The sequence below is a fragment of the Entelurus aequoreus genome, linkage group LG12, assembly GCF_033978785.1.
Source record: "Entelurus aequoreus isolate RoL-2023_Sb linkage group LG12, RoL_Eaeq_v1.1, whole genome shotgun sequence".
NCBI classification, from domain to species: Eukaryota; Metazoa; Chordata; class Actinopteri; order Syngnathiformes; family Syngnathidae; genus Entelurus; species Entelurus aequoreus.
The window spans coordinates 59,768,755-59,786,656 of NC_084742.1; the positions used below are offsets into that span (position 1 = coordinate 59,768,755).

At 42.9% G+C, this 17,902-nt stretch overlaps 1 protein-coding gene across 6 annotated transcripts in view; it reads left to right on the plus strand.

Annotated features, from left to right (window-relative positions):
• celf2 (cugbp, Elav-like family member 2) overlaps positions 1 to 17,902 on the plus strand; it is a 436,380-nt gene that overhangs the window by 326,748 nt on the left and 91,730 nt on the right. For all 6 annotated transcript variants that reach the window (XR_009828099.1, XM_062066320.1, XM_062066321.1 and 3 more), the window contains one exon: positions 3,784 to 3,832. Coding sequence is in view for 5 of the 6 variants with exons in the window: in XM_062066320.1 (XP_061922304.1) it covers positions 3,784 to 3,832 (49 nt within the window). In the remaining variant the exon portion in view is untranslated. The remainder of the gene's footprint in view (positions 1 to 3,783; positions 3,833 to 17,902) is intronic.

Here is a 17,902-nt window from a genome sequence, read left to right on the forward strand (position 1 = left end):
AAGCTTCAGTAAAACTTGGTATCTTACCATCCTAGTCCACATACACACTATATTGCCAAAAGTATTTGGCCACCTGCCTTTACTCACATATGAACTTGAAGTGGCACACCGTGGAATTGTCCAAAATGTTTTGCTATCCTGGAGCATTGGAAGTTCCTTTCACTGGAACCAAGGGGCCAAGCCCAACTTCTGAAACACAACCCCACACCATAATTCCTCCTCCACCAAATTTCACACTCGGCACAATGCAGTCCGAAATGTAATGTGTTTTACACCACTGCATCTGACGCTTTGCATTGGACTTGGTGATGTATGGCTTAGATGCAGCTGCTCAGCCATGGACACCCATTCAATGAAGCTCTCTGCGTACTGTACGTGGGCTAATTGGAAGGTGACATGAAGTTTGGAGCTCTGTAGCAAGTGACTGCGCAGAAAGTCTTTGCACTATGCTGACCTCTCTGGCAGTTTACGTGGCCTAACACTTAGTGGCTGAGTTGCTGTTGTTCCCAAACTCTTCACTTTTCTTATAATAAAGTCGACTTTGGAATATTTAGGAGCGAGGAAATTTCACGACTGGATTTGTTGCACAGGTGGCATCCTACGACAGTTCCACGCTGGAAATCACTGAGAGCGGCCCATTCTTTCACAAATGTTTGTAGAAACAGTCTCCATGCCTACACTGCAAAAATTCAGTGTTCAAAAACAAGAAAAATAATGATAATAATTAGGGGTATTTTACTTGAACTAAGCAAAATTATCTGCCAATAGAACAAGAAAATTTGGCTTGTCAAGACTTTCCAAAACAAGTCAAATTAGCTAACCTCAATGAACCCAAAAATAGCTTAAAATAAGTATATTCTCACTAATAACAAGTGCACTTTTCTTGGTAGAAGAAAAAAACATGAGACCTTTTTGCTCAATATGTTGAAAAATATTCTAAAATGAAGTAAATGCTAGTGCCATTATTTTGACATAATGATATGCGCTCTGCATTACATTTCTTGAAACCAGCAAACTTATACTAAAAACTAATTTATTGTTCTTATTGGAAAGGCAACAAGGCGAGCGCTTGTTACTCTCGGGGTCTCCTAGCCACTCAGGCAAATCATATGGTCTAAAAATGCATTTTTCCATCGATAACATGACATCATCGCACCAAGTGCGTGCTCTTTCAGTCAATTAGTGCGCGAGGAATATATATATATATATATATATATATATATATATATATATATATATATATATATATATATATATATATATTTACAGCCCGGCCCCCAGCCAAAAAATGTTTAATTGTAATTTTGAACAATTCATCTGAATGTGCATGAACTATTTCTGTTCAAAATTGTTAGAAATGTCACATGTTAAATATTAACTGTCAGTTTACTGTACTGTGCCAACTTTACTACTTTATGAGTACGTATTTTCTATTGTTTCATTGAAAATAAAACTGCAAAGTCAATCCGTTTTAATTACGAGACAAAATTGTGTCAAAGTCATGATTTTTTTTTTTCATGCTTGAAATAAGAAATTATTACTTTACAGTGTTTCCCATAAACTACCAAGATACCTCTGGCGGTGGGGGCGTGGCTGTGGGCGTGGTCATCATGACATCATCAAGTTATTTGCATAATTGACTACAATGATATGATTTTCTCTAAAAAGGCTCAAAAAATGTATACTTACTAATTAATAATAACAGTTTTGTTTTAAACGTCCATCCATCCATCCATTTTACAATATAATTACAACACTTTATGTACATATTTATATACAGATTTGAACAATAAGTTATTCACTGAAATATATTTATTAATTGTGGTTCTTACAAAAAATATATCTAATAAAATATAAAAGGTAAAATGTCTCTTAAAGCTCTGCCCCTTTAATTAGTGCATACTAAATAATTTAACTTTAGCCTACTACTACAACCATATTATTTACCAGCAACATAAAGTGAAACAGAGGCAGAGGTGTCCTGCCACAGTCAGTAACAAATAAACAGAAAACAGTAGTGGTCAAATACAAATAAGGCAACAAGAGAAGTATCCTACACTTCTCTTTTGTAAAGTAAATCTGAACAGCCTGTATGGGCATCTACATCAACTATATGATTTGCCTGAGAAGCTGGACAGGACCAAAAAACAAAACAAAAACAAAAAAAAAAATTCTATTTGTGGCGGACGTAATTTTTTCCGCCACGAAAAAAATGAATATGTGGGAAACACTGCTTTAAAAAAGTAGTTTTATACTTGTGAGTGTTGATGACACAGCTTTGCAACAGTTCATATTCTAGTTTCAAGCATGTTTTACTCAATATAGGTCATCAAATCTTAGCAACAATCATTTAGGACCAAAACACTTAAAACAAGTAAAACACTCTAACATAAAATCTGCTTGGTGAGAAGAATTATCTTATCAGACAGAAAATAAGCAAATATCACCCTTATTTGAGATGTTTCATCTTACTAAGATTTCACTTTTTGCAGTGTAAGTGCTTGATTTGATACACCGGGCCAAGTGATTAGGACACCTGATTCTCATCATTTGGATGGGTGGTCAAATACCTTTGGCAATATAGTGTATGTCATCCAAAAGAACTTGGGATTGACCAGTGTGTTTTATTCCCTGAGTGTCAGGTTCAAGCACTGATGACATCTATTAAACAGACAAGAAGCAAGGAATCAATCAGAGATAGAGTTCAATTTAGCTCATGAGGAGAACGCATGGAGCTGCACACTTAGTCACGGTATCGCCTTACGCTCTAAGGTTCAGCTCTTGCGTCCCTCTATTTATTCAGGAGTTCCACAGTCCAACAACACTAAGGCCGCCTCTAAAAGGAGTGGTCACATATATTATGCAAACCCTTTATTTATTAAGTCAAAAATATTAAAGTGTGGTGATTTGGTAAAATTGCAAACAGCTAAAATGATGTACAAAGCAATCTATAACCTGCTACCAAAGAATGTACAACAATTCTTTTCAACTAAAGAGGAGAAATATAACCTTAGAGGAAAAAATAATTATAAATCATTTATATGCACGTACAACACTTTAAACTTTTAGCATATCAGTATGTGGAATTAAATGATGGAATGGATTAAGTAAAGAAGTTAAAAATTGTACTGATATGATCCAGTTTAAGAGGTTGTTCAAAATAATAGTGCTTACAAAGTACAAAGAAGAAGAATTATGATAAATACTTCCAACCTTATTGAAAATAAGATATTCTTCATCTCAGTATGTTAATAATGACTGCATTAATTAATTACATATTATCAAACTGTTGTATATACTAATTCATAGATGTTATTTTTTTATTATATAAAAAGGTCAGTAAATGATTCTATATAATTGTAAACGCTTTGAAGTGGGAAAGGGGTAGGATTAAATAAGCTTTGCTTCTTCCTACTCCTTTTCGGGCACGATGTAAAATGAAATGATATGAAATTGTGTGATGTATTAAGATTTAAGTGTGTTCATGTTCCAAATGAACTAAAGAAAGAAAGAAAGAAAGCAGGTCCAGGACACACAATACGTGACGGAATGTGCTGGGGGCCTTGTGATTTCGCCTTGGCATCTTATCTTCGTTGAGGCCCTTGAAGTCTCTGCTTCGTCTGCGTGCTGTCATCTTATCTTCTTATCCATTATCGTGTGATAATATATACATAATTATTCTAACACTGAGAGGAAGACTGGTCCATCCTCTTCTAGATCTTCTGCAAACTTGACTGAGTGTGCAACCAGCAAAATGATAATGTTGTCGTCTTTGTGTTGCAGATGCACCACCCCATCCAGATGAAGCCTGCAGACAGTGAGAAGTCTAACGGTGAGTCAGACACACACACACACACACACACACACACACACACATAGATAGTGTGTATGGATGGACATATGCAGGAGAGGGAAAAGAGGACAATAAGAGTATGAATGTGATGAATAATTGAGGTGCGTCTGAGGGAGGTCAATGGAAGTTGAATCATTTGGCCTTGCGATGAACCGCGTCTCCTCCCTGGCGGATGCTCTCACGCACACCTCGCATCACCTTCTTTCTAAAGATGCAGTCGTGTGAATTGATTTTACATTCCAGACATCTCCTCCGATTTTTTTCTTCTAAGGAACGTACGTATGTAAAGAAAGGATCACAACGCCGAGATATCGACTGAAGACCAAAGCTCGGCTTTTATTAGAAGCAACAACAAAAAAAGCAGGGAGTAGAGAGGAAGGCAGCAAAGTGATGTTCTACACTGGGCTGGTGAAGTTAGCACTTTGCTAACTCGGTTTTTGATCTGCTGGGCGGACATGTGAGGATGCTCACCTCCGGGTTTGGATGTGTTGGAATGATGGGAGTGTTTCCTGCAATGGAGAGAAGACAATGAATTGATTGTGAGGACTCCTAATGTTACACTTCAGGAATAGGACGCGCTAATCCATCAATTTCCGTGGAAAAGCATGTGACCAGCCAATTAATGCTGATCCCATCCGGCTGATACTTTGTTCATATTTGTTTCCTTGGCTGTGAGCAGCCTACGGCTTGTTGTCTACAGGATGTATTCATGTTGTCCGCAGGATGCATTCATGTTGTCCGCAGGATGCATTCATGTTGTCCACAGGATGCGTTCATGTTGTCCGCAGGATTCGTTCATGTTGTCCGCAGGATGCGTTCATGTTGTCCGCAGGATGCGTTCATGTTGTCCGCAGGATGCGTTCATGTTGTCCTCAGGATGCATTCGTGTTGTCCACAGGATGCATTCGTGTTGTCCACAGGATGCATTCGTGTTGTCCACAGGATGCATTCATGTTGTCCACAGGATGCATTCGTGTTGTCCACTGGATGCATTCATGTTGTCCGCAGGATGCGTTCATGTTGTCCACAGGATGCGTTCATGTTGTCCGCAGGATGCATTCATGTTGTCCGCAGGATGCGTTCATGTTGTCCGCAGGATGCATTCATGTTGTCCGCAGGATGCGTTCATGTTGTCCACAGGATGCGTTCATGTTGTCCGCAGGATGCATTCATGTTGTCCACAGGATGCGTTCATGTTGTCCGCAGGATTCGTTCATGTTGTCCGCAGGATGCGTTCATGTTGTCCGCAGGATGCGTTCATGTTGTCCTCAGGATGCATTCGTGTTGTCCACAGGATGCATTCGTGTTGTCCACAGGATGCATTCGTGTTGTCCACAGGATGCATTCATGTTGTCCACAGGATGCATTCGTGTTGTCCACTGGATGCATTCATGTTGTCCGCAGGATGCGTTCATGTTGTCCGCAGGATGCGTTCATGTTGTCCGCAGGATGCGTTCATGTTGTCCGCAGGATGCATTCATGTTGTCCGCAGGATGCGTTCATGTTGTCCACAGGATGCGTTCATGTTGTCCGCAGGATGCATTCATGTTGTCCGCAGGATGCGTTCATGTTGTCCTCAGGATGCGTTCATGTTGTCCACAGGATGCATTCATGTTGTCCGCAGGATGCGTTCATGTTGTCCGCAGGATGCGTTCATGTTGTCCGCAGGATGCGTTCATGTTGTCCACAGGATGCGTTCGTGTTGTCCACTGGATGCATTCATGTTGTCCGCAGGATGCGTTCATGTTGTCCGCAGGATGCATTCATGTTGTCCGCAGGATGCGTTCATGTTGTCCACAGGATGCGTTCATGTTGTCCGCAGGATGCATTCATGTTGTCCACAGGATGCGTTCATGTTGTCCGCAGGATTCGTTCATGTTGTCCGCAGGATGCGTTCATGTTGTCCGCAGGATGCGTTCATGTTGTCCTCAGGATGCATTCGTGTTGTCCACAGGATGCATTCGTGTTGTCCACAGGATGCATTCGTGTTGTCCACAGGATGCATTCATGTTGTCCACAGGATGCATTCGTGTTGTCCACTGGATGCATTCATGTTGTCCGCAGGATGCGTTCATGTTGTCCGCAGGATGCGTTCATGTTGTCCGCAGGATGCGTTCATGTTGTCCGCAGGATGCATTCATGTTGTCCGCAGGATGCGTTCATGTTGTCCACAGGATGCGTTCATGTTGTCCGCAGGATGCATTCATGTTGTCCGCAGGATGCGTTCATGTTGTCCTCAGGATGCGTTCATGTTGTCCACAGGATGCATTCATGTTGTCCACAGGATGCGTTCATGTTGTCCGCAGGATGCGTTCATGTTGTCCGCAGGATGCGTTCATGTTGTCCGCAGGATGCGTTCATGTTGTCCGCAGGATGCGTTCATGTTGTCCGCAGGATGCGTTCATGTTGTCCACAGGATGCGTTCGTGTTGTCCACTGGATGCATTCATGTTGTCCACAGGATGCATTCATGTTGTCCGCAGGATGCATTCATGTAGTCCACAGGATGCGTTCATGTTGTCCGCAGGATGCATTCATGTTGTCCACAGGATGCGTTCATGTTGTCCGCAGGATGCGTTCATGTTGTCCACAGGATGCGTTCATGTTGTCCGCAGGATGCATTCATGTTGTCCACAGGATGCGTTCATGTTGTCCACAGGATGCGTTCATGTTGTCCGCAGGATGCGTTCATGTTGTCCGCAGGATGCGTTCATGTTGTCCGCAGGATGCGTTCATGTTGTCCGCAGGATGCATCCATGTTGTCCGCAAGATGCATCCATGTTGTCCACAGGATGCATTCGTGTTGTCCACAGGATGTATTCGTGTTGTCCGCAGGATGTATTCCTGTTGTCCGCAGGATGCATTCATGTTGTCCGCAGGATGCATTCATGTTGTCCGCAGGATGCGTTCATGTTGTCCACAGGATGCGATCATGTTGTCCGCAGGATGCATTCATGTTGTCCGCAGGATGCGTTCATGTTGTCCGCAGGATGCGTTCATGTTGTCCGCAGGATGCGTTCATGTTGTCCACTGGATGCATTCATGTTGTCTACAGGATGCATTCGTGTTGTCCACAGGATGCGTTCATGTTGTCCACAGGATGCATTCATGTTGTCCACTGGAGGCATTCATGTTGTCCACTGGATGCATTCATGTTGTCCACAGGATGCATTCATGTTGTCCACTGGATGCATTCATGTTGTCCGCAGGATGCGTTCATGTTGTCCACAGGATGCATTCATGTTGTCCACTGGATGCATTCATGTTGTCTACAGGATGCATTCATGTTGTCCGCAGGATGCGTTCATGTTGTCCACAGGATGCATTCATGTTGTCCACTGGATGCATTCATGTTGTCTACAGGATGCGTTCATGTTGTCCACAGGATGCGTTCATGTTGTCCACTGGATGCATTCATGTTGTCCACAGGATGCATTCATGTTGTCCGCAGGATGCATTCATGTTGTCCACAGGATGTATTCGTGTTGTCCACAGGATGCATTCATGTTGTCTACAGGATGTATTCATGTTGTCCGCAGGATGCATTCATGTTGTCCGCAGGATGCATTCATGTTGTCCACTGGATGCATTCATGTTGTCCACAGGATGCATTCATGTTGTCCACAGGATGTATTCGTGTTGTCCACAGGATGCATTCATGTTGTCCACAGGATGTATTCGTGTTGTCCACAGGATGCATTCATGTTGTCCACAGGATGCATTCATGTTGCCCACAGGATGCATTCATGTTGTCCACAGGATGCATTCATGTTGTCCACAGGATGCATTCATGTTGTCCACAGGATGCGTTCATGTTGTCCGCAGGATTCGTTCATGTTGTCCGCAGGATGCGTTCATGTTGTCCGCAGGATGCGTTCATGTTGTCCGCAGGATGCGTTCATGTTGTCCTCAGGATGCATTCGTGTTGTCCACAGGATGCATTCGTGTTGTCCACAGGATGCATTCGTGTTGTCCACAGGATGCATTCATGTTGTCCACAGGATGCATTCGTGTTGTCCACTGGATGCATTCATGTTGTCCGCAGGATGCGTTCATGTTGTCCGCAGGATGCGTTCATGTTGTCCGCAGGATGCGTTCATGTTGTCCGCAGGATGCATTCATGTTGTCCGCAGGATGCGTTCATGTTGTCCACAGGATGCGTTCATGTTGTCCGCAGGATGCATTCATGTTGTCCGCAGGATGCGTTCATGTTGTCCTCAGGATGCGTTCATGTTGTCCACAGGATGCATTCATGTTGTCCACAGGATGCGTTCATGTTGTCCGCAGGATGCGTTCATGTTGTCCGCAGGATGCGTTCATGTTGTCCGCAGGATGCGTTCATGTTGTCCGCAGGATGCGTTCATGTTGTCCGCAGGATGCGTTCATGTTGTCCACAGGATGCGTTCGTGTTGTCCACTGGATGCATTCATGTTGTCCACAGGATGCATTCATGTTGTCCGCAGGATGCATTCATGTAGTCCACAGGATGCGTTCATGTTGTCCGCAGGATGCATTCATGTTGTCCACAGGATGCGTTCATGTTGTCCGCAGGATGCGTTCATGTTGTCCACAGGATGCGTTCATGTTGTCCGCAGGATGCATTCATGTTGTCCACAGGATGCGTTCATGTTGTCCACAGGATGCGTTCATGTTGTCCGCAGGATGCGTTCATGTTGTCCGCAGGATGCGTTCATGTTGTCCGCAGGATGCGTTCATGTTGTCCGCAGGATGCATCCATGTTGTCCGCAGGATGCATCCATGTTGTCCACAGGATGCATTCGTGTTGTCCACAGGATGTATTCGTGTTGTCCGCAGGATGTATTCCTGTTGTCCGCAGGATGCATTCATGTTGTCCGCAGGATGCATTCATGTTGTCCGCAGGATGCGTTCATGTTGTCCACAGGATGCGATCATGTTGTCCGCAGGATGCATTCATGTTGTCCGCAGGATGCGTTCATGTTGTCCGCAGGATGCGTTCATGTTGTCCGCAGGATGCGTTCATGTTGTCCACTGGATGCATTCATGTTGTCTACAGGATGCATTCGTGTTGTCCACAGGATGCATTCATGTTGTCCACAGGATGCATTCATGTTGTCCACTGGAGGCATTCATGTTGTCCACTGGATGCATTCATGTTGTCCACAGGATGCATTCATGTTGTCCACTGGATGCATTCATGTTGTCCGCAGGATGCGTTCATGTTGTCCACAGGATGCATTCATGTTGTCCACTGGATGCATTCATGTTGTCTACAGGATGCATTCATGTTGTCCGCAGGATGCGTTCATGTTGTCCACAGGATGCATTCATGTTGTCCACTGGATGCATTCATGTTGTCTACAGGATGCGTTCATGTTGTCCACAGGATGCGTTCATGTTGTCCACTGGATGCATTCATGTTGTCCACAGGATGCATTCATGTTGTCCGCAGGATGCATTCATCTTGTCCACAGGATGTATTCGTGTTGTCCACAGGATGCATTCATGTTGTCTACAGGATGTATTCATGTTGTCCGCAGGATGCATTCATGTTGTCCGCAGGATGCATTCATGTTGTCCACTGGATGCATTCATGTTGTCCACAGGATGCATTCATGTTGTCCACAGGATGTATTCGTGTTGTCCACAGGATGCGTTCATGTTGTCCACAGGATGTATTCGTGTTGTCCACAGGATGCATTCATGTTGTCCACAGGATGCATTCATGTTGCCCACAGGATGCATTCATGTTGTCCACAGGATGCATTCATGTTGTCCACAGGATGCATTCATGTTGTCCACTGGATGCATTCATGTTGTCCACTGGATGCATTCGTGTTGTCCACAGGAGGCATTCATGTTGTCCACAGGATGCATTCATGTTGTCCACAGGATGTATTCATGTTGTCATTTCTAGCCTTCTTGAGACATGAAGAAGGAAAAGTATCTTCCATATGAGGAGGTGTGAACAAGTGATGACATAAATCATGGTGCCAATAACATTGCATGTAATTGTGTTTCAAATTGACTGTGTATCGGTTTTAAAAGTGCTCCCCCTCTGGCCAACATATGTAATAACAAGTGTGTTTAAGAAATTGAAATGCACCCCCTTTGGCCAAAATGTGTAAAAAAATAAAAAAATAAATATGTATATAGAGACATACTGTAATAAATTGAAGTAAATAATGGAGGTTAAAAAACAATTACAAACAAAAAATTCACACAAAAAATAATTAACTAAAAGCAGTCTTTTTCTCACAATGTGTCAACTTCTTATAAAATTGGGAACAATTTCTCATATTATTTCTGTTTCTATAATATTGCAATATTTTCTCGTAAAATTATTCTTTTTTTTTTTTCATTCATTTATTATTTATTTATTTCAAGCAATGACATAAAAAAGTACAAAGTTGACCACACATAATAATATCAATTAATATAGTGCAAAAGGTACTATATTATGATTGTCCAGTTTTGCATGAAAGGGCGTAAAATTATTCCTTTGTTTAATGTAAAATTAGTACTTTTTAATGCAAAATGTTGACTTTTGTCATACATTTCTGACTTGTAGCACAATATTGCCAATTGCCAATTTTGTTCCTGTAAAACAGTGACTTTTTTTGAGTAAAAATAATGACTTTTGTCATAAGTTTGCAGAGTAAAATTCTGATTGTTATTATAATATTGACATTTTTAAGTTTTCTTATACAATTGTGACTTTTTTCGGTTAAAATGACGACTCTTTTTATAAAATTGCCAAAATGTTAAGCTTTTCTTGTAAAATTGCGACTTATTGAGTAAAATCCCAACTTTTATCATAATATTGCACAAAATTTCAATTTTTCTTGTCAAATTTGGACTTGCGTTGATTAAATTTACGACTTTTAATAAAATACTGCCAAAATTCTGAATTTTTCTTGTGAAACTGTAACCTTTTTCTTGTGAAATTCCAACTCATTTTTCACAACAAGCTTTTCTATCTTTGCATAGTTTGTATATATTATTAATGTTGTAAATACACATCTTTATATATCTAGAAAGGCTGGTCCTAAAGAGGGAGGCATTTTTATCAGGTCTCAAGAAGGTAAGAAATACATGAATGTGCGTGTGTGCGTGTGTGTGTGTGTGTGTGTGTGTGTGTGTGTGTGTGTGTGTGTGTGTGTGTGTGTGTGTGTGTGTGTGTGTGTGTGTGTGTGTGTGTGTGTGTGTGTGTGTGTGTGTGTGTGTGTGTGTGTGTGTGTGTGTGTGTGTTGCCAATTTTTTTTGTTGTTCTGGTAAAACAGGGACATTTTTTTGAGTAAAATTCTGATTTTTGTCATAATTTTGCCAAGGGAAGTTCCAATTATTATTACAATATTGCCGACATTTAACAGTTTTCTTATAAAATTGTGACTTTTGTTGGGTAAAATTGCCAAAATGTTAAGCTTTTCTTGTAAAATTGCGACTGTTATTGAGTAAAATCCCAACTTTTATCATAATATTGCACAAAATTTCAATTTTTCTTGTCAAATTTTCACTTGCGTTGATTAAATTTACAACTTTTATTATAATACTGACAAAATTCTAAATTTTTCTTGTGAAATTGTGACCTTTTTCTTGTGAAATTCCAACTCATTTTTCACAACAAGCTTTTTTATATTTGCATAGTTTGTATATATTATTAATGTTGTAAATACACATCTTTATATATCTAGAAAGGCTGGTCCTAAAGAGGGAGGCATTTTTATCAGGTCTCAAGAAGGTAAGAAATACATGAGTGTGCGTGTGTGCGTGTGCGTCATAGGTGGATTAATGACCGGGCCTACCGGGCCCAGGCCCAGGGGGCCAGAGGCCCCAAGGGGCCAGGCCAACTTGGCCCCGCGGCCGCGACCCAAGCAAAACTACTTTTGCAAAAATAATAATCTTAAGCCCCAAGGGGCCAGGCCAACTTGGCCCCGCGGCCATGATCCATAGAGGGTAAGAGGCCCCAAGGGGCCAGGTCAACTTGGCCCCGCGGCCGCGACCCACAGAGGGCCAGAGGCCCCAAGGGGCCAGGCCAACATGGCCCCGCGGCCATGATCCATAGACGGTCAGAGGCCCCAAGGGGCCAGGCCAACTTGGCCCCGCGGCCACGATCCATAGAGGGTCAGAGGCCCCAGGGGGCCAGGTCAACTTGGCCCCGCGGCCACGATCCATAGACGGTCAGAGGCCCCAAGGGGCCAGGCCAACTTGGCCCCGCGGCCACGACCCACAGAAGGCCAGAGGCCCCAAAGGGCCAGGCCAACTTGGCCCCGCGGCCGCGAGCCACAGAAGGCCAGAGGCCCCAAGGGGCCAGGTCAACTTGGCCCCGCGGCCACGATCCATAGAGGGTAAGAGGCCCCAAGGGGCCAGGTCAACTTGGCCCCGCGGCCGCGACCCACAGAGGGCCTGAGGTCCTAAGGGGTCAGGCCAACTTGGCCCCGCGGCCATGATCCATAGAGGGCCAGAGGCCCCGAGGGGTCAGGCCAACTTGGCCCCGATCCATAGAGGGTCAGAGGCCCCAAGGGGCCAGGCCAACTTGGCCCCGCGGCCACGACCCACAGAGGCCCCAAGGGGCCAGGCAAAATTGGCCCCGCGGCCATGATCCACAGAGGGCCAGAGGCTCTCAATCATTATTATCAAAGCTAATTCTCAAATTGGATGGATCACACAACCTCACTCACATATTCTTTATCAATTATTAAAGGTTGTTTCTGAATTTTGATCACAGAACTTAATGCAAATATTCTTGATTGATTGACAAAGCTCATTCTCAAATTTTGATTACACAACCTTACTCTGACAAATTATCATTATCAAAAAGCTCTATCTCGAATTTGGATCACAGAATCTCACTCAAGTATTCTTAGCTGTGCCCCTCCCCCATCAAGTCTTTCATAAACCGGTCTGTTCTTTTAGAATCTCCTCATTTGGTATTTTGAACTCGTGAGAGACTGCTCAAAATTTGGTTTCCTTTCCCTCAGTTCAGACTCAGAGATAATTTGAAATCATTCAACAAGAAGTTTAACGCGCGCACACACACACACACACACACACACTTGAGTTGAGCATTACTTGGAAATTCTTATATTTTCCATTTTGCTGTTATTATCAGCATCTTCCCATTTTGTCCTTTTCTTTCGAGAAAGTTTACAGTCTGACATTTGTCACTGCTGTCAGTTAATAACTTTTTGGTCTTTGACCCATTTTGTCATTTTCTCGATTCGATCGTCACTGACCACTCTCTCCTGTCTGGCAGACATCGTTGCTGCCATCATAGCTAGCAAGCTGCCTGCAGCGGGTCATCCCTATGTTCCCCGTCCCTATGTTACCCGGGTCCTATGTTCCCCTCTACCGGGGAACTAAGGACCCTTTTTAAAAAAAAGGGTTCTATGTTCCCCGCTGCGGGGAACGTACAACACTTTTTCCAGAAAAGGGTTCTATGTTCCCCGCTGCTTCCAATGCGCGACTAAGTAAGACGCACGCAGACACGCATGACAGAGACGCGTTTAAGTTGTCGAAGGAAGGAAGTTCGCGTTTGAGTTGCTCTATCTGCTGCCGCACGCCCTGTGACAGGTTAGGTTTAGGGATGGTTTTGGTCAGGGCACAATTTCGCCAAAAAAGTGCTCCACAACGCCCTGTGACAGGTTAGGTTTAGGGATAGTTTTGGTCAGGGCACAATTTCGCCAAAAAAAAGTGCTCCACAACGCCCTGTGACAGGTTAGGTTTAGGGATGGTTTTGGTCAGGGCACAATTTCGCAATTTCGCCAGATACAATGCAGGGAACATAGGACCCTTTTTTAGAAAAAGGGTCCTAAGTTCCCCGGTCGCATACAAAGACCCAGGAACAACCGGGGAACATAGGACCCGGGGAACATAGGACCCGGGGAACATAGGCACGCTCCCGCCTGCAGATAGCAACATTTTGGTGTCCTTTGGGAAAATATTTAGAAAGAAGACAAAAGTACACACAGTTGTACAACTATTATCTTTATGATCTTTTTTTTGTTAGTTTCTCTGTTACTGTGTGTGGCCAATTAAGCGACTTTTGGCCATACCTGGCTGGTGACATTTAGCGACTTTCTGGTTGATGTTAAGATTAATAATAGCAACAGTTCTCTTCATCTTAATGCAATTTATTGTGTCTGTCTCTCCACATTTTGCCATTAGGTACTTTGAGCTCTTGTTGGTCAGTCACTCTAAGGTACATTGTTGCTGCCATCATAGCTAGCAAGCTGCCTGCAGATAGCGACATTTTGGTGTCCTTTGAGAAATATTAAGAAAGAAGACAAAAGTACAAGACATTGTACGATTACTATCTTTTTAAAATTATTTGTTTCACTGTGTGATTGACCGACTTTGCCGCTAGATTTCGCGTCTTTTGGCCATACCTGGCTAGCGACTAAAAACATCATTTAGCGACTTTTTGGTTGTGAAGATAAGTGGTAAAAGCAGATCTTCCTGTTGGTCTTCCCACATTTTGCCATTTGGTACTTTGCACTCTTCTTGGTCACTCCAAGGCATTTGTCCCTGCCTTCAGCTAGTCACTTGGCTCTTTTGGAATATATTTCACTGTAATTGGCTCTCTCTCTCTCTTTCTCCTCAGTACAAATCAGCCTGTTCCCTTGCCATTCATCACTGACCACTCTGCTCTCCTGTCTGTCAGACATTATTGCTGCTTGCAGATAGCTTGGGGTCCTTAGAGAAAATATCAGAAGAGAAAAGTACACAATTATCTTAATTATCTTTTTTATTCAGTCAGTCCTTCAGTGAGTCCCAGTGTGTTGGCGATTAAGCAACGTTGGCATTCAATTAGCGACTTTTGGCCATACATGGCTGGCGACTCAAAAAACTAGAAAAAAAGTACAAAAAGTTGTACAATTAATATCTTTATTATCCTTAATTCCCCTGAATCCTAGAGTGTGTTGCAATTAAGCAACTTTGCTGCTAGGTTTAGCGACTCTTGTTTTGGGCATACCTGGCTAGCGACTACAAACATTATTCAGCAACTTTTTGGCTGTTAAGATTAACGTTAATAAATTACCTAATACAATTTATTGTGTTGGTCTCGCCATCTTGCTATTAGGTACTTTGAATTCTTGTTGGTCTCTGCTAAGGTATCTGGCTGTTGTCTTTGCCTTCAGTTAGTCACTTGGCTCTGGAATATATTTAACTGTACTTGGCTCTCTCTTTCTCCTCAGTACAAATCAGTCTGTTCCCTTGCCATTTAGACATTTTCTTGATTGGATCATCACTGACCACTCTGCTCTCCTGCTGTCTATCAGACATTGTTGCTCCCATCATAGCTAGCAAGCTGCCTTGGTGTCCTTTGTGAAAATATTTAGATAGAAGACTAAAGTGCACAAAGGTGTACAATTATTATCTTTTCAAAATATTTGTTTCACTGTCAGTGTGATTGACCGACTTTGCCGCTAGATTTCGCGTCTTTTGGCCATACCTGGCTAGCGACTGAAAACATCATTTAGCAACTTTTTGGTTGTGAAGATAAGAGGTAAAAGCAGATCTGCCTGTTGGTCTTTCCACATTTTGCCATTTGGTACTTTGCACTCTTGTTGGTCACTCCAAGGGATTTGTCCCTGCCTTCAGCTAGTCACTTGGCTCTTTTGGAATATATTTCACTGTAATTGGCTCTCTCTCTCTTTCTCCTCAGTACAAATCAGTCTGTTCCCTTGCCATTTAGACATTTTCTTGATTCGATCATCACTGACCACTCTGCTCTCCTGCTGTCTATCAGACGAATCAGTTGATTCTCTGCTCTCAATTGTCTATGCTAGTAAGCTGTTATTCTCTGCTTTGGAGTGTTGATGCTGGGTTGCTAGTTTTCTAAATCACCTCACACACTTGAAGGAAGCAGCACCGATCATAAACACACAAACAAACTCACACACACACACACACACACACACACACACACACACACACACACACACACATAGTTGGTTTATCTGTTGTGATAGGCAAAGAGCCAATGTGCAAAGAAAGAAGGGAAATATGGATCATAAACGTTTAAGTGGAGGAGCTAGAAAAAAAATTCAGCAAGAAAAGAAAAAAAAGGAATCAGTTTTACTTGAGAGTGTTCCAAATATCTCCAGCTTCTTCAGTACAAAGACATCTGCTGAAAGCAATTCTATAAATGCTACTGCAAATTCAGCTAAGGTTAGCAATGCACCTGAGCTAGCATGTAGCTCCCAAGATCCTGAGACCACTACAAGTGTAGACACTGAACCAAATGCTTCTGATGCTTATGATTCAACCAATTCAGCAGTAGCCAGTTGCTCGGATGAATGTGAGGTCACTGCACCTCTGGACAGCATAGAAAATGAGCTGAATCTTTCTTCAACACCATCTACAGTGACAACTCTACCTAGTGATCCCGCTAAATGGGCTGAGACCCTCACTGAGTCAATGAAGGAAGTTCTTATTCAAAGAGGTGCAAAATCATTTCACAACCGTCACAGCCATTATCCAGCTTCTGTGAGGAACAGTGGGCTAGGAGGCAAAACCCGATGCCTAAACAATGAACATTTTACTTCACACTTGCCCAATGGACAACGAGTACAAAGAGAGTGGCTGATGTACTCTCCCTCTACTGGTAATGTTTACTGCTTTGCATGCAAACTGTTTCCCCCAAAAACGCATTCTTTTGTGACAGGCTATTGTGATTGGAAACACTCAGAAAGATTTGGTGAACATGAGCGAAGTGCTGAGCACATAACCTGCATGCAAGCAGTCTTGAACCGCGCCACCCCATCTTACAGGGCTGAACGGACGAGGAAACGTAAAAAGTTTGCTGATGAATCAGCATCCCCAGATGTTGTGCTTGAGGGAAGGCAACTGTTTCAAATAGAGACATTTATTGCCTCTATTGATCAACTGAGTTCAAGCCTTAATCACCGTCTGGAGGCCTACAAACATCTGAACAATTTGTTCAGTGTCCTTTTCTCTTTGGATACAGAGTCCAATGCTTCAGTCCTTCACAAGGCCAAGATTCTCACTGAATCATACCCATCTGACCTCAATGAAAGTCTTGGACAGGAGCTTATACAGTTCAAATCTTGTATACAGCTCAACAACACTGATGAGGAGAGGACCCCTTCAGGACTGCTCAAAACAATAATACATTTTGGACTACAGCCTACGTTTCCTAATACATACATTGCGCTACAGATTTTTCTCACTCTACCGGTCAGTAACTGTGAGGGAGAACGCTCATTCTCTCTTTTGTCAAGAGTAAAAAATGAGCTGCGCACAAGAATGACTCAGAAAAGATTAAATGCGTTATCTCTAATGGCAATTGAGAGTGAGCTGACAAGAGAGTTGGACTTCAATGATGTGGTGGATGATTTTGCAAAATTGAAAGCACGAAAGAAACCCCTTGCTTAAAGGTGCACTGTGTAAGATGTTTAGGTTATTTCCAGAATTCACCCATTCACTAATGTTAGGCTACCTGTTTTCATGAATACTTACCACCACCATAAAATTCTAAGTATCCATTATGACTTGGAGAATTGCACTTTTGCCATTTCTGGGAAGTGTCACCTGGATTGTGAAGATAGGATTGACTTTAGGCAGAAGCTTGGTGCTTTCTCTGGCAAACTGAACCTCAAGCTTCATTCTCTGCAGCTTTGCATTCTTGTGCAGACTTTCATCCACAAGGAACTTTTCAACTTCCCCACTATCGTGAAGGGGCCATCAAAAGATTTCAGTGTGTCCAGCATGTCTAGTCTCTTACTCTCCTTTCTTTGAGCCATCTCTTGTTTCTCATCTGCCCTACTCTCGAATTTTGCCTTCATGAATTTACTCCAGTTGAGTTCAACCTCCCTTTTTGCTTGTGCTGCTGCCTTGAAACCTCTGAAGCTCCTGGCTCTTCTGTAAAATTATTGACCTATTGACTGCGTTCAGTGTGCCCAACTTCTTCAGTTTGTAGTCCACCTTGCCACATTGTCTCTCCATCCCAATGTTGTGCACAGGGGTGCCATCAATGTTACTAGCCTGTTCACTGACAGGGTCCATTGGGAAGGTCTCCTCATCCATCCTCTGCCTGGCCAGGACA